Below are 18,780 nucleotides of genomic sequence, written 5' to 3' on the forward strand. Positions count from 1 at the left end.
CATCAGCAAAAGTCGTTATGCACTTTGCATGATTAGCTTTTGCTGGGCACTTTAGGGACAGTTTGTGCGCATCTCCTGTCTGAATCAACAGTATTATGTGTTTCCGGTTTTATACACCTCTCTCTCTCTCTCTCTCTCTCTCTCTCTATATATATATATATATATATATATATATATATATATATATATATATTGTTTTTCCAGTTTTATACATTATATATATATACAGACAGACAGACGGACGTATAAAACCGGAAAAACATAATCTGTCTGAATCAACAGTGAGATGCGCACAAACAGGTTGCATGTCCCTACCCTAAAGTGCCCAGCAAAACCTAATCATGCACAGTCCATAACGACGTTTGCTGATAAAATGAGTCTTTTTTTAATTTATTTTTTAAGTTATATTATATATATATATATATATATATATATATATATATATATATATATATATATATATATATATATATATATATATATATATATATATATATAAAAAAATGTATGACTCATTTTATCGGTTACTCTATTTACAAAACTCACAAGTTAAATTTCCAAAAGAGGGCAGTTTCCCAGATGATATCAAAGTAAAAGAAAATGCCCACAAATGTCTTCCATTTCGAAGGTCTACATGGCTTTATGATGCCACAATGACATCAAATTCCACTCGTCAGCACCCTATTGGCTAAGTGTTGTTGATTTCCGGCATCATTTACTCAGATTGATTTAAATGTCTTGGGATTTTTGATGTGCAATAATGATTCACATTTTTGGTTTGTCGTTACTGATTACCTTAAAGAACTAACTGACTTTATTTAAACCGATGATCTTTATTTACTGGGAATGATTTAGCTCAGAATTAATGAAGGGATGCTGTGTTGGCTTTGCATTATATATCTGGACCCCATTCATCATCCGAGTTAGGTATTCTAAATGTTCTTATGAAGTGTTTATTTACAGCGCCACTGCAGGGATTGAGGGATGATCTTGACAAGAACCTCAACATCTCTTTCTGTGTCATGGCAACTGTATTTCCAGGAAGACGAGAGACACAGCAAAGACTCTCACTATAACAGTTAGTTTCCACTTCAAGTGCTCTTCATTAACAAAATGGAAAAATGCAGTGTTAACTGGGACGGGAGATAAGTGAACATATAAATGTACTTAGCAATCACTCCCACAACGAATCTGCATTGTCTTTACAATATCGCAAATATAATCAGCACAATCATCATCATCATCATCATCATTTCTGTATGACACGTCAAGCTCTTTTTTATACAAGAGAGCAGGTGACAAACGCAGGGGTGGATTAATATGTAAATAGCATCCTTTTTATTGTCTCAAAGGTTATTTCTCCATTAAACATGGTTTCTGTGAAAAATGACTAACAATAATGAGGTCTGCTGACATTAAGAACACGCTAAGTTACATATAAAATTGTATCTATTTGTATTTATACAGCATTAACTTGCAACAGTCAAATACGTCTCTTTTTGCTCACGTCAGCTCTGTTGCACTAAAGTAATTTGCTGAATTTAAAACGGCAACAATGAAAAGTGAGCACTAGCCAATGAGATTAGCGTTTGCAGCTGGCCATAGCTCTCAGAGGTTTACACACACACACACACACACCAAATATAAAACAACCAAATTATGTTTTGATTCTATTTTCTATTTTTTATTTAAGTGATGGCAAAAAGAAAATGAAGATGGCAAATATTTCATTACTTTTTCGCTGAATTATATATCTAGGTTAAGAGGATGCTTTTTTATTTAATTCTAAAATCTACTCTAAATAAAAGGGAACATAAATGAAAGCATGTACTTACTTGTGTGACTCAGTGAAAGTGACTCAGAAAAGTCAAAAAAGTAACTCTAAAAAGTGACTTACTTTAAAAAAGGACTTTAAAAAAGTGACTCAGATTCTGTGATATTTGTTAGTATGTGTGACCCCTTAATGGATACCCAGAAGGTGTAGGCGATTGCAGGAATACTCCACAAGCTATCTACCCCTGACCTTTGAGAAGTGTGCAAATTAAAGATGAGAACATTCATGTGGGTGGGGGGCTTTTAGTTTTGCTCCACTGGATTGTTTTTCAGGATTACATGAAAGCAAATGATTTACCTTACTTCTCAAAATCAACAACAGCCAGCGGAAACGTCTATGCAGAATGTATCGTCCAGTATTTTTGATCACACATTCACTCTGTACGGTAAAACTATCAAAGATGTTTGGAACATGACTCAGTGACTCCATGGGACTAGGAATAACGGTAGCTTCATATTAGAAATTACATTTTTGTAATGTTAGGAAATCTAGGAATTGGCTGTGGGCTTCTAAAAACAATAATTCTTTTGTGACATTTATCACCAACTATTTTGCTCAACCAAAATCAATCATTGCTCAATAAAAATAAAAAAAATGGACAAGACCATACAAGAACATAATGGATCATCTTAGCGCATGCATGGAGAATGCGTTTCATTGCTCAATCAAACTCAAAATAGTTGCCTAATGCAGCGTCATCCATGTGCCATGTAAGTGAGGAAGTCTGTAAATATTTGAAATGATTTGTTATGCGATACAAAACATCTGTAATTCACTCATTTTAACCAATACCATCACGATTCTGACACAGATGATGACATCAGAAACACATGGTTCGTAGATGAAAGAGATGATTATACAGAACAGAAAAAAAGAAACTGATCTGAGCAATATAGTTTACTGTACATGTAAAAAAGGAGCAGTTTCATGTTTTAATCTTTGATATTTGTAGTCGGACTAAAAGAATATGGAAAACTGAAGTAGACATAAATTTGAGTACATAAGTACATTGCATGCTGCTAAATTGTAACATATTTAGAGATTCATTACACATTATAATTATGCAAATTAGCCAGCATTTTTAGTGGAAGAGATGTCATAGCATCAGACTATGAACTTTGATTAAAGTTTGGACAAGTGGATTTGTGATGATAGGTTATGATGAATAATGTTTGAAATGTACACCTAATGAATTGAATTATTAAATAATTCAATGAATTATTATTATTATTATTAAAGACTGGTGGTTGGAGGGTAGTCCAACCCAAGCTGTTAAAATCAGAGCGGAAACACCATTCCAATGCAGAAGCTCATTTTTAGATTTTGATTACCAAGACAAAAAAATGTTTTTCTGTGTATTAACTTGCATGGGTTAATTGTTCACCATAAGACTAGTAATGTGCACTTGAGAAATGTTAGCATGCAACATAAAATAGATTTATAGTGCATCAAACACAACTGAACATCTTTCAAAGATCGAATGCCTCTGCCCCATCGAAACGTGCGGTATCCAGGGATTCATTTATTCATAAAAGTCCGGTAAATTCCGGACTTTCACAAATTTCACAATTGATTTTTGTGTTCAGGATGAATCAGATGCTCAGGAAACAGACAGATCTGGCCCAGACGTGCAGAGAATTCTCTAGGGGCAGGGACTCAAATGTAAAAAGGGGCAAAAAATAAATAAATTATATTGTTTGTTAAGTTTGGATACCATTTCATATTTTATGTTTTTGCAAGAAGTCTCTTATGCTCAACAAGCCTGCATTTAATTAATCAAAAATACAGAAAAAAGTAGTAGCCTAATATTGTGAAATATTATTACATAATGTTCTTTTCTTTATAAACTTAATAAATTAATAAACTTTTTTATTAATCAAAAAGTCTTGAAAAGAGTATCACAGCAGGTTATAAAAATATTAAGCAGTACAACTGATTTCAACATTGACATTAAATCACCATTTCAGAATGATTTCTGAAGGATCACGTGACACTGAAGACTGGAGTAATGATGATAAATTCAGCTTTGAATCACAAAGTATATTAAAATATTTTTTGATATAAAATGCAGACTTGATGAGCATAATAGACTTTCTGCATAATGCTGCATAATTATCAAAAATGGTAATATAATAAAGTCCCTTCACGTCACCATTTCGCCACTTCACATAGGCTTCACACAGTGCCAAGGTGGCACTTGGGCTTCATTAACTTAAATCAAATAAACGGTGTATCAATTGAGAGGGGTACTTTTGATTCATTTTGAAAAAGGCAAGGGCTCGCAGCACCCAAAGCTCCCACCCCCTCCCTCTGCACATGCCTGAGTGCATGACACTATAATAATAAAAATTATAATAATAATGAAAGTACAAATTATAGTAAAACTTACTTTTATTGAAATTTTTCACAGAGCTAGTTGTGAATGTGGTGCACCATGCATACTTGCCCAATGCATATAATGTAAGATTAAGACACCGTTACGACGTCAGTCTCTATGTGCGCACACAAGTATGCAGGACACAGAAAAAAAACTCGTCTCCACATGTACCAATACAATAGCAGCCTCCGCAAGACAACCATTCTGTACATCTAATATTTACATTGTTTGTACCGACACACCTTGGGAAAAGACAGCTTCATGACTGTGGAAGTGGGGAGGGAAAAAGATGATATATCCCAAGAATCATTTGAAATACAGACAGAGATGAACCATTGCTCTTTTCTTCAAGCTCGGGCCATCTCCTACAGAGAACGTACTTGTGCGTTCACGCCCTTTGTTATGTCTTTTATTGACTGACACTTTTCCAACTCATCACCACACTCAGCACCCACACATACAGCCATTCACCCAAACACATGCCCTTATTCATTCACTGAACCATTCGAATCAACTTGTTTAAGCCTGTGCTACACGAATGGCAGTGATTGTCCAGTACGGCTGTTAGACCCAACATGCATTATTGCTCATCTGATCATATTTGTTCCCCTCCTCTGTGACACACAAACTGACCCTAAGCCATCAATCTGAGAGAGAGGTTCGTCCAAATAAATTAACCAAAATTGTTAGACTCTCCCAACCCGATATATTATAGTGTCAAGTCCACACAACAAGGCATTCAACAGGTGGCTGGTGATAAGTCACAGAGGAAAAACAGGATTGCAGAGAAATTCCTGAAAATAAATTAAACAAGTCAAATTCTATACATTGTGAAACCGTACTCTAAATCGTCTTTGTCATTGTAAAACTGTGACAAGAATTAGCCAGACTCATTTCGCCCGAGACTGACACACAGATCCTCTTTGGCCTGATAAAAGAATAATCCTTTCTTGTATTTCGCTTCGGCAAGAAAGCTTCTGCCAAAAAAAAAAAAAAAAAAGAAAAAAAAAAAAGAATGCAAAAGTCATTCAGCATCAGCAATTCAGTATTATGTATTTCCACTGGATAATACACAGGCCTGGTCTGCATGTCAGGTCCGGTGTAATGGCGCCCTCTAAAGTCATGCATGTAATCGTAATTGTCATGTAATAGCATGTATGGTATCCTTGTGCTGAAGAAACACAAAAATGATATCCATCCTGAGTTTGTTGAAAACTAATGTCTTCTCTGTGTTTTTAAAAGCATTTAAAAAGGGAACAATTAAATGTATGCGCATGTAAATGTGCATATGATTGATCTAACCAGACATGCTTCTGTGTCTAGTATTCTGATAGCGAATTAGTCTCTGCATCTCTTATCTTCCTTCAAAGCAAGACAACATATTTTAGCTCTGACTTGGCCAAGATCTTCAACAAGGCAGGATGTTTAGCTCTGCTTTTCAGCTAGATGAACTGCTCATGTTCTTCATTCACTTCTGGCTCTTCTTGTTTTGGAGTGCTTGTGTGAGTATTAGCATTATGTCCGATGAGAAAAACAATGTCCTTTTTTCCCATCTGCATAAAATGAAAAATAAAATAAAAATTAGGGTCCATATATCCATTGGTCCACAATCTGGCCAGTGACAATCCAGCACTGGTGTAGCAGCGCAGTTGATGTTTAAAAACACTAGATTAGTTACACCTTATACAAACTACCAGGACCGGTTAAAGCAAGTTGTCCATTGCCCACGTCACTAACTTCATCCTCTAAAAGTCCTGATACATCTGCGTTTGGAATGCTGTCATGATAGCTGCTGAAGCTAATGTTGTCCTCCTTCAGCTCGATGGTCCAGAATGGGGCATTCAGCTTGCGGTTCTGGTATTCCCTGTAAGTGTACACACCACCCACCACAGCCATGAGAGCTATCACTACGATGATGATGACGGCCAGGATGATGATGTTGAACTGGTTCCATGGGAGTGGAGTCACTGTGGTGGTGGTGGTGTTGGGGGTGGAGCTGCCCAGGCTGCTCAGCAGGGTGGTGGAGGAGGTGGTGAATTGTGCTGTAGCATTGGGGCTGGAGGTCATGGTGGTGTAGTGAAACCAGTGGGTAGTGGATGAAGGAGTAGTGTGGGTGACTATGGACAAGGCAAGAAAAAGAGAACGACAGTTTGAGAAAATATGCATCTAATATTATACCACATATCCAAAAAACAAAAGTTAATTAATTGCTAATACTCCAGTGACTTTCTAGTGGTATGGCAGGCAGAGCAGTGTTGAATGTGAATGCGAGTTTGTAGTCTTGTACCGAATGTAATAAGATAAAAATAATGACAAGAAAACACATCTTCATAAAACACGTCTTTATATTGCCTTAGTGGGCTGAATGCACAAACAAAAAAACATACAGACAAAAAGCAACAAAACAAAAAACAAAACAACACATGGACTATTTCTATTGTAGTATTATTCACAAATAAATATACAGTGGGTACGGAAAGTAATCAGACCTCCTTAAATGTTTCACTCTTTGTTATATTGCAGCCATTTGCTAACATCATTTAAGTTCTTTTTTTTTCTCATGAATGTACACACAGCACCTCATATTGACAGAAATACACAGAATGTTTGACATTTTTGCAGATTTATTAAAAAAGAAAACCTGAAATATCACATGATCAGACCCTTTGCTGTGACATTCACATATTTAACTATTACATCCTTGATTTAACATCCTTGAGATGGTTCTACACCTTCATTTGAGTCCAGCTGTGTTTGATTATACTGATTGGATTTGATTAGGAAAGCCACACACCTGTCTAAGACCTTACAGCTCACAGTGCATGTTAGAGCAAATGAGAATCATTAAAGGTCAAAGGAACTGCTTGAAGAGCTCAGAGACAAAATTGTGGCAAGGCACAGATTTGGCCAAAGTTACAACTTAGTTTTTTGCTGCACTTAAAGCCTAGTTCACACTGGCCGTTTTTTGCCCCGATTTTAAGTCGCCGTCAGGTTTTGTGAAATCACCGAAAAATGCCCGAGATCATAGGCAAATCGGTGCTCGTGCACGCGAGTGACAATCACGCAGTGTGAATAATCAAAGACATGATCAGAGAGAATCGCCGACGAGCCGACGATTCAAACTCCTGCTGTGTGAACTGCGTTCTGACTGAAATTTACATCGGCGATGACCGACAGCCAATGAAAGAGTGAGATACAGGACAGCAGGAGGTTCAGGGAGGAGTTATAGAGCAGAATATCAGTATTTTAATAGATATATTTACAATTATATCAAACAGAAACAAAGGCCAAACATTTGCAAGTCCAGCCACAGCAGCAGCACATTACAAAATTGTTTATTTACCTCAAACTGTCTTTGCAGAACACAATCCTGGCTCCCTCTGTCTCTCCAACAATTTCTTCTGCCATAATCTTTTTTTCTTTTTCTCCACAAATTAGCGCACATACAGTTTGAAGAAAACTTTGTGCACTTTATCATTTTTTAAATAACAATTCCAGGTCTCGCGCGAGAACTCCGGGCTGACGCACGTGTGCTCTCACGTTGTTTTCTTGTCAAATCGTGTTCCTACTTGTCACTTCCTCTTGTTCAGTCATGCAGTGTGAACTCCTCTGTCGTCAAACCATCGTGCAGTGTGAACACAGCAGTGACTGAATGATACCCCAGATAGTCATGCAGTGTGAAAAGAGCAGTGACCCGACGAGTATGAAAATCGTGCAGTCTGAACTAGGCTTAAGGTTCCTAAGAGCACAGTGACCTCCATAATCCTTAAATGGAAGACGTTTGGGAAAACCAGAACCCTTCCTAGAGCTCAGGGGAGAAGAGCCTTGGTGAGAGAGGTAAAAAAGAACTGCACTCAGGAGATGGGAGAAAGTTGTAGAAAGTCAACCATCACTGCAGCCCTCCACCAGTCGGGGCTTTATGGCAGTGGCCAGACGAAAGCCTCTCCTCAGTGCAAGACACATGAAAGCCTGCATGGAGTTTGCTAAAAAAAAAACACCTGAAGGACTCCAAGATGGTGAGAAATAAGATTCTTGGTCTGATGAGAGCAACATAGAACTCTTTTGGCCTTAATTCTAAGTGGTATGTGTGGAGAAAACCAGGCACTGCTCATCACATGTCCAATACAGTCTTAAAAGTGAAGCATGGTGGTGGCAGCATCATGCTGTGCGGTGTTTTTCAGCTGCAGGGATAGGATGACTTGTTGCAATCGAGGGAAAGATGAATACGGCTAAGTATAGGGATATCCTGGACGAAAACCTTCTTCAGAGTTCTCAAGACCTCAGACTGGCCTTAAGGTTCACCTTCCAACAAGAGAATGACCCTAAGCACACAGCTAAATAACGAAGGAGTGGTCTGTACAACAACTCTGTGACTGTTCTTGAATGGCCCAGCCAGAGCCCTGACTTAAACCCAATTGAGCATCTCTGGAGAGACCTGAAAATGGCTGTCTCCCAATGTTTACCATCCAACCAGACAGAAATAAAAAGGATTTGCAAGGAGGAATGGCAGAGGATCCCCATATCCAGGTGTGAAAAACTTGTTGCATCTTTCCCAAAAAGTCTCAGGGCTGTAATAGATCAAAAGGGTGCTACTACTAAATACTGGGCAAAGGGTCTGAATACTTAGGACCATGTGATATTTCAGTTTTTCTTTTTTTATAAATCAGCAAAAAAGGCAACAATTCTGTGTTTTTCTGTCAATATGGGGTGCTGTGTGTACATCAATGAGAAAAAAAAAGAACTTAAATGATTTTAGTAAAAAATGTAAGGGGGCCTGAATACTTTCCCTACCCACTGTCTCTCATGCACGGCTTGATATAAAGCATGTGCTAGTCCTTCGGACAAGTAAATCGGTCATTCAAATGTAGTTCTCCGGCAAAAAAGTTAGATCTTTAAAAAAAAAAAAATGTTTTAAATATAATTTATTCTGAAGCAATATTCTCACCAGTGTTCAATCAGCTTTGAAATATTTAAATCTGCATATTTATGATATTTTTACCTTTTACCTTCAGGTTTCATTTTATACTGTTAAATTTGATCTATACATTAAATTAAAAGAAGACACTATAGGGGTGTTACCAATCTAATTAAATAATTTAAAATTACAACTGCATTAAATAATATTATGAGATTATGTATTTTGAATAGACAAATAAGAAATGTTGGAAAGTATGTTTAAACATGAAACGAAACCACCAATACATTCAAACGATTGTACCACCAGGCAGCAGGTAATTCATTCAAACGTTTAATTCAAACGGCTGATTCATTTAAGCATGAGGCACTCGTTTACGAATAGGTACAGCTGAGCTGTCAAACAGCGCTATTGTGGCTGCTATGTGTCATGTGAGAAGCACGACACACCGTCATGGAAACAAAAAGGCGGCGCGTTCTAAAATATTCAGCCAGAGAATATGGTCATATATCTGCAAAACAATGCTGAACTGAAGATGGTTTGTAGGATACTAAGAATACAGACTACTTTGCTGTTATTAGTGCTGTACCTGTCGTTTTGTGGCTCCTTTTTTAAAGTATCGTTCAGGCACCGGTACCGTTATAAAAGTTACGTTTTGGCATCGGTATTGTAAAAAACCCAAACGATACCCCACCTTAGTCGTGGTTCTCTTAAAAAATCATTCAAAAAGACTCACAAGTCTGAAAAACAACTTCTGACTCACTCACCAAACTGCAAGTTATCATTACTTTCATCTTGAAATGAAGCAAATTCTCAAAAAGGCTAGAAAATTAAGGATCCAAAAAGGTAATAAAATTGTCATAAATCAAATGGAAAAAAATAAATGAATTGAGCGGCTTAAATCCAAAACGTTTGATGAGATATGATGCTTTATATGATGAACATATTTCATTTAGTCTTTTATTTACATCTCATCGCATTTGGCAAACACAGAAGCTAACGCAGATTTGATCTTACATAAAAATATTAAAACATTCCAACAATAAAAAAAGAGGAAGAGAACAAAAAAGGGTTAGAGCAGCAAGCTAGTCCCATGTGGAGTCCTGATCTAGTGTAGTGTAATGTAGAGAACAGATGCTGCACACTGGAAGACGATTCAAAGGCAAGAGCAATTCCATCTGCTCAGTAGAACAGACAATGTCAGACTGTATGCCATGCACATAAAGACTGAAAAAACACCTCAGCCATTCACCTCAGAAAACATGTTACATGTATTATTGATATACTTTATAGCATTTATTCATATTTTGAATTAGCTTTAATTTTAACATTTTCTGTTTTTTTATTTTTATTTTTGTAATTTTTTTGTTTTTGTTCCTTTTTATTAGTTTTAAATAGCTTCAGTTTTCAATTCAGTTTTATTTTTAGTACTTAAACTACCAGTTAGTCACGAAGGCAATTAAAAAAATTTCTTCAAGTTTTTCATATAATATTTATATTTTAATTTATTTTAGCTTAATTTCAATCAATAACTGGAAAGTTTTCATTTTAGTACATATCAATAATCATTTTGGGAGATGCTATTTCAAAGATTTTTCAACCATTGTTGGAGAGTCAATATAATTTCCATGTGGAGTTCGATTACAGTACCATTATCATCAGTGAAAGGCAACATGGTTGTTCTGTAGCAGCAGACCATCTGGAGCAGAGCTCAGACAGGCCAAAAAGAAGGATTTATTATTGTTGGCTGAGTGGAAAGATTGACGAAAAGAGAGTGTGGATTTGGCTGACTTACTGGAGTGATAAATCACTCTTTTCTTCCTCCTCTCTCTTTCATATATTCACACTGTGGTCCTTGTTTACCGTTTGGCAGCCTGAAGCAGCCTGCCTGTGGAAATGTATGATCTGTCCTCTTTACAGTACACCACAGATAGAATCAGCAGCATACAGACGGATGTTGAGTCAGAACGCTGATCTGGGATTAGTCATTCGACAACACATCTTCTTTTCCCCTCTTTGAAAACCACAGTCACTTAACATGCAACTCTCTTTTCAATCAACCCTTTCAAAAATATTAATATCTCAAGTTCAGTTCCTTCCTGTTCACACAGTATATACAGTAAGCCTGGGTAACATCAAGGTCTTCATGATGCATGATATATTCAATACATTGCAATATGGATCACAACTGAAACCGCACCAAACGCATGAGAAAGTGTGTCCACGAGAGAGAGAGTTAAACTGCGGGATCAGTTTCAAACTCTCTCAAATGGTTCACTTCACTTTTTTTCATAGTCTTGTAGAAGTGTCTCTAACTGCACTGAAAAATTATAGTTTCAGAGTTACAGATTGTTGAAAATTATTTGAACGAACACACGCACACACAAAAAATATTTCGATTTTTAAAATAATTTTAAGTACAGCTGCAAAAAAAAGAAAAAAAAAGAAACTTGCTATATATCAATAAATTACTGAATTGACACAGCCCTAAAACCCCTGACTTTGGCAAAAATGAATCCATTATTATCACTAGAGCTTTTAAGTATATTAGCCCAAGTGTTTTGGCTTTGGCTTTCACCTGTGGGAGTGCAGTTCCTGACGAGCGCGTCTCCCGTAAAGCCCTCGGCGCAGCGCTCGCAGTGCAGGCCTGTAGTGTTGTTGATGCAGCTCAGGCAGTTGCCCGTGTCCGGGTGACATATCCGAGGGGACAAGCGGGGGTCCCCGTTCCCACTGCAGTTACAGGGAAGGCAGATGCTGTCGGCGTTGTAGAAGCCATCACTACACTGCTCACAGTTAGGACCCTGGTACTCCGGCTTGCACTGGATACATGAAGGCTGGCCGGTTGAGTCTAAACACATATGGAGACAAAGAAAGTTTAGGGTGAATAACCAGATCACCTGCTGGTAAAAAAAAAAAAAAAAAAAAAATAATAATAATAATAATAATAATAATAATAATAATAAATATATTATATAATATAATATAATATACATATATATATATACATATATATATATATACATATATATATATATATATATATATATATATATATATATATATATATATATATATATATATATATATATATATATATATATATCTCGACGTGGTATATATGTTGAGGTATATCAAGAATACAGACATTTTCACTAAGAAAAAGAGGTTTAGAGTTCTTTTGACCACCAGATGGCAGAATATTATAAGGATAATAAAGGTAGTATGAAGTGAAACTGAATTCTTTGTTTATATTATCCTATATTGAGTTGTCAGATGAACTCTAATCATTCTTGCATTATCTCCTTTGCTTACTGGAGAACAAGTTATCAAACAACAGGCAAAATCCGGGCTTTAAAAAGGTCTGATGACTTCTTACGGTTAAAGGATTAGTTCAGTTTAAAAATTACCCCATTATTTACTCATCCTCAAGTCACCATAGGTGTATGACTTTCTTCTTTCTGATGAAGACAATCCGAGTGGGTCTTCCTGGCTCTTCCAAGCTTTATAATGGTAGTGAATGGGGCCCATGAGTTTGAAGCTCAAAAAAGTGCATCCATCATAAATGTACTCCACACAGCTACAGGGAGTTAATAAAGGCCCTCTGAAGCGGATCAATGTGTTTTTGTAAGAAAAATGTCCATATTTAAAACTTCATAAAGTACAATTATGCTACATTACACGTTGTGCCAGTTAAGTTAAATACGGAAGATGGTCTGTTGGAAGCTAAATATTTTACTTTATAACATTTTAGCAGGATATTAATTTTTAATATAACTCTGATTATGTTCATCATATAGTCATATACACCTAAGATGGCTTGAGGATTAAATCCATGGGATATTTATTCATTTGAAAGTGAACTAATCCTTTAAGTGAAATGCTCTTTCCCATGCAAATCTACTGCCTAAAGTCTTCAACAGCACATCTGCAACTAAAAGAAAAAAGTAAACAAATAAAAATAAAATGTTTTAGAAATTTTTCATTTGACAATAGTCCACTAGGAATAGTGCTGAAACACAGTATAATGATTAATGTATAAAAGCTGTTTTTCCATTTCTAACAAACCTAACCCAAAAACAATCACGAACTTTCAGCTCTTCTGTATTCATGACATAACAGACATGTCACATGAAGGGTGGAAACTTAAAATAGATGTATAGTGTGACCTGTCACTGCAATTAAACCACTTGCAACAAAATGTGGCATCATAAAATCAGCATGATTATTATATGACAACTGGGAAAGTACTGCAGAACTACTGGTCCATTTATAGTGTATTATAATGTGTAATGTATTATAATGTACTTGAATGTCAAAGGTGAGGAAGGTTATTTTCAAGAGCAATATCACATTGTGAGATATTTCAGTGTCTGACACCAAGGAAATTAGTTGTATTCTAGTGTTCATTTGAAGTGATTACTTTCTGTGGAGGGAAAAAAAGGAGAGACGAGCCAGAACAGAAGAGGCCATTTTTAAAAGCATTAATGAGTACAACTGCCTCAACCAAACAAGTTTTTCTCTTTCTTCCTTTCTTTAAAAAAAATAATTAACTTAATGTGATGTTTTTGGAAAGAAGTTTCTTATGCTCACCAAGTTTGTATTTTATGGAAGTTTGTTTCCGCCACTTAATAAAACATTACATAAACTATATATAAAAGCAAAACAACAACACTACGCTTGTACCAGAATATGGATGGAAAAATACATGATATCAAAACTAGAAGAAATAATCGATTTTATAACCTGGCCCAATGAAGATAAAAAAGATACAAATCTGATTCCAAAAAAGTTGGGACACTGTACAAATTGTGAATAAAAAAGGAATGCAATAATTTACAAATCTCATAAATGTATATATATATATATATATTTTTTTTTTTTTTTTTTTTTTACAATAGAATATAGATAACATATTAAATGTTGAAAGTGAGACATTTGGAAATGTCATGCCAAATATTGGCTCCTTTTGGATTTCATGAGAGCTACACATTCCAAAAAAGTTGTGACAGGTATAAGAGGCTGGAAATGTTTAATGTAAATATAAGAAACCGCTGGAGGACCAATTTGCTACTTATTAAGCAATTGGCAACATGATTGGGAATAAAAAGAGCCTCTCTGAGTGGCAGTTTCTCACAGAAGTCAAGATGGGCAGAGCATCACCAATTCCCCCAAATCGGCGGCAAAAAATAGTGGAGCAATATTAGAAAGGGGTTTCTCAGAGAAAAATTGCAAGGGTATTTGATGTTATCATCATCTACAGTGCATAATAGCATCCAAAGATTCAGAGAATCTGGAACAATCTCTATGCGTAAGGGTCAAGGCCGGAAAACCATACTGGATGCCTGTGATCTTCAGGCCCTTAGGCAGCACTGTATCACATTCAGGAATGCTACTGTAATGTAAATCACAACATGTATGGGCTCAGGAGTAGGGATGGGTATCGTTAAGGTTTTAACGGTATTACTACTCTTAACGATACTGCTTATCGGTCCGGTACTTTAACGGTACTCTTATCGGTACTTTTTGAGATTTACTATCTATCTATCTATCTATCTATCTATCTATCTATCTATCTATCTATCTATCTATCTATCTATCTATCTATATATATATATATATATCTATATATATATATATATACCCCATACACACACACACACACACACACACACACACACACACACACACACACACACACACACACAAACAATTAACAAAGATATACATTATATAGGCCTACACAGTGCTTTAATTTCAGGAAGAATTCTAGTAATCAAATGTAAAATAACGCTGCATAGTTTATCATAGATAGGATAAATTAATGCTTATTAAAGCTGAAGTTATTCATTCAAGAGCTGTGAGGGATTTTCTCTTTTCATTTGGTTGTTTAATTCGCAGTAATCCGTCCTCATGTTTATTTACACCGCTGCCTCTTTAAGACAGATGTGCAGATCTATAGGCGACTGATAATAGGCAGATGCACTACATTTTCTCTCAACTATCCATAATAACAACGTCCATTTTAGACACAAACTGTGTTTAAGAGACTCTCCAAGCCGGCCATTTTGACATAGATGTTTGTAAATTTGATCGTTTAGACGCGAGTGTGAAACCGAAAGTGTAATTTGCTCGTCTCGTTGCGGGCTGTTTCGGAGCGCGCGCCGACTTGGGAACAATCTCTTGAGCACATGTTTGTGCTTTTAATCGCTCTTTTTATTATTAAACGCATCCCACAATTTACCAGCAGTTGCTAGACTGTATTTTACAACAATCACCGATCGTGCTGATTCTGTCATTACGTTTGAGTTATAGGGAGAAATGACAGCGTAGGCTACTGCTGCAAAGGGAATTAAGTTGCGCTAGACATAAATATTAAAATTATACTTTGCCAAAGAAGCCACAATTAATCTAAAATAAAATCACATTATCACAATCTAGTGTAAAGTATAACCAGGCTATGTTTGAATGTTTAGTTCTGTCCTCCGTCCATCATCACTCATTAGGGCTGTCGTTTTGCGCTCTCTCTCTCTCTCTCTCTCTCTCTCTCTCTCTCTCTCTCTCTCTCTCTCTCTCTCTCTCTCGTCACGTGTATTTTCAAAAGTACCGAAAGCAGAACCGATAACGGCCGAGCTTATCGAAATTCTTCTGAATTTTAAAATTCAGCCCCGGGGCCCGTTTAATACCGGGTTTCGGTACCCATCCCTACTCAGGAGTCAGGAATACTTCCAGAAAACTTTGTCGGAATCCACCAGCCATTCGCTATTGCCGGCTAAAACTCCATAGGTCAAAAAACAAAGCCATATCTAAACATGATCCAGAAGCGCAGGCGTTTTCTCTAGGCCAAGGCTCATTTAAAATGGACTGTGGCAAAGTGGAAAACTGTTCTGTGGTCAGATGAATCAAAATGTGAAGTTCTTTTTGGAAAACTGGGACGTCATGTCATCCGGAATAAAGAGGACAAGGACAACCCAAGTTGTTATCAGCGCTCAGTTCAGAAGCCTGCATCTCTGATGGTATGGGGTTGCATGAGTGTGTGTGTGGCATGGACAGCTTACACATCTGGAAAGGTACCATTAATGCTGAAATGTATATCCAAGTTCAAGAACAACATATGCTCTCATCCAGACGTCGTCTCTTTCAGGGAAGACCTTGCATTTTCCAACATGACAATGCCAGACCACATACTGGATCAATCTACAGCCAAGCCTAGAGTCCAGATATTTCACCCATAGAAAACAATTGCTGCATCATAAAGAGGAAGATGTGACAAAGAAGGCCTAATACAGTTGAGCAACTAGAAGCCTGTATTAGACAAGAATGGAACAACATTCATATTCCTAAACTTGAGCAGCTTGTCTCCTCAGTCCCCGTACGTTTGCAGACCGTTATAAAAAGAAGAGGGGATGGTAAACATGGCCTTGTCCCAACTTTTTTGAGATGTGTTGATTGCCAATTTAAAATCAACATATTTTTTCACTTAAAATTATACATTTTCTCAGTTTAAACATTTGATATGTCATCTGATGTTTTCTGAATAAAATACTAAAATTTGAAACTTCCAAATCATTGCATTCTATTTTTATTCACAATTTGTACAGTGTCCCAACTTTTTTGGAATTGGTTTAGGAGGAAAGAAGAAAGGGGCAGTTAAATGAAAAACCATGTTGAGCCATACAAAAAGAGTGAGCTGGAAGCAATAAGACAGACTGTAGGACCTGCTGTGAATCAAATATATCTAGCAGAGAGGCAGTTTTTGCGTTACATACAGAGAAGGGCAGTGAATCAGAGAACGTTATGACCCTCCTATCATCATTTGCCCAGACTCAGCACCTGCATACAGCAGGCAGCAGGATATAAAACAAAAACCTCCAGGCAGTGATGTACACCCAGGGACTGCTATACTAGAAGGAACAATTTTCCACATTTCTAAAGCATGAGGGCGATAATGATGGTAAGATAATGACACAATGAAAGAACAGAAAGAGAAAGAGGCAGAAAACAGCCCATTTAGATACAGATCATCACGACAGTAAAACAGCCACGTAGGGACAACGAGCTTAAACTTTTATCCCAGTACAAGAATTAAGAACATTCACACAAATGACAGGAACAAGACAACGATAGAACAAATGATAAAAGAAACGGAATACTTGAGCTGTCCAGAGTGAAATCAATGTGTGAATGCGCGCGCGCACACACACACGGGTAATGTCCTCATATTTAACCCTCTCCTTGTAATACCCATGTCATTACACACATTTGTGTCCTGATATTTCACAAAAACTCACAAAAACACACAAACACACACACACACACAAACACCCTTTGTTTGGTCTCACCTTTATGTATTTATTCCAAAAAGGCCGTTCTCTCGCTTCTTTTGGCAGCAGCAAAAACTTTACAAAAAATCCAGAACTGCTCAGCACTGCATATGTCCCAACATGTTACAGCATACAAAGATTTCCGGCGACACACAAGATATGCTTCCTCATGTTGATGTGACTCTGACTCGTGACAATAATGTCTAAAATGAGGGCTAGTCAATGTTTAACATCTAATTAAATTGGCAGCAGCAGCTTCTTGAGTCCGTTGACTTTTACCCATTTGTTTTTTCAGCGTCACAAGCGTAGACACGCAGATGCACGCAACGTTTGACGCACCATCTCAAACAGGTATGGACATGCTCAAGGCTATAGTCGTTCCAGCAGTTTTCACACTTCCTGACCAAAGTGAGAATAAACCCCCCACAAATAAAACACTTACTGAAGAAATAGTTAAGAGTAAATACAGAGTAGCTAATGGTTTTAGAAATACATTTAAATGAAGCCTACAGTAAACAATAATTCCACAGAGTAAGTGAATAGAGTAAAATTACTCTTCTGCTCTCTATATTCTGTGAATATGAAGATTTCTTGTCCTATATTTTCATGTTTAAAATATCTGCTCATTTTTAACAGCTTACTGTGTATGTTTCATTCTCTCACCATCTGTCTATCACAATAGTGGACAGAAAGAAATCAGCAGTGACAAATAACAGACTTTTTCACAGACTGCTCAATCAAAGCTGAAGCTCTGGCGGAACAATGCTGGCGACTCTGTCAACATTATAGCAACTGACACTGCATGGCACATAAGCCAACCAGTGCTAGGTCATTTCCAATGCAAACTCAGGCAGCATATGCAAATCAAACATGCATTTCACTAAGGAAATCTAGCATTAGCAAGGAGACAATCTGTGCCGTAAAGAAAAATGACTACAAATTGCTAAGGGAAATTTAAGTTGAGAAAGACTGAATGAGTTTTTTAAACAACACATTACATAGACACTACCGTGACTGTGCAGCTTTTTATTTCTGCCTTAAAATAAGTGAGATGTTTACAGTAGCTTCTAGTTGGGGAAGAGGGAGTCTTGAGACAAATAAATATAATATACACAGAAGTACATACATTTTTAATAAAACATTTGTGGTCAGTAAGTTTTTTAATGGTCACAAAGGCTACATTTATCTGGTCAAAAATACAGTACCATAAAACAACAGTAATATTATGAAATTATCACAATTTAAAATAACTTTTACATTCTGAATTTTCTGCAGCTATTACACCAGTCTTCAGGGTCACAACAGATCTTCTATCAATATTCCTTATTATTTT

At 36.7% G+C, this 18,780-nt stretch overlaps 1 protein-coding gene across 1 annotated transcript in view; it reads right to left on the minus strand.

Annotated features, from left to right (window-relative positions):
- Positions 1-4,955: 4,955 nt before the first annotated feature.
- si:dkey-220k22.1 (multiple epidermal growth factor-like domains protein 9) overlaps positions 4,956-18,780 on the minus strand; it is a 99,704-nt gene continuing 85,879 nt past the window's right edge. Inside the window, exons 5-6 of the mRNA XM_067438783.1 lie at positions 11,705-11,974; positions 4,956-6,328 (exon numbers count right to left, since the gene is read on the minus strand). Of these exons, the coding sequence (XP_067294884.1) occupies positions 5,886-6,328; positions 11,705-11,974 (713 nt within the window). The 3' untranslated portion in view covers positions 4,956-5,885. The remainder of the gene's footprint in view (positions 6,329-11,704; positions 11,975-18,780) is intronic.

The sequence above is a fragment of the Pseudorasbora parva genome, chromosome 3, assembly GCF_024679245.1.
Source record: "Pseudorasbora parva isolate DD20220531a chromosome 3, ASM2467924v1, whole genome shotgun sequence".
In the NCBI taxonomy this organism is placed as follows: domain Eukaryota; kingdom Metazoa; phylum Chordata; class Actinopteri; order Cypriniformes; family Gobionidae; genus Pseudorasbora; species Pseudorasbora parva.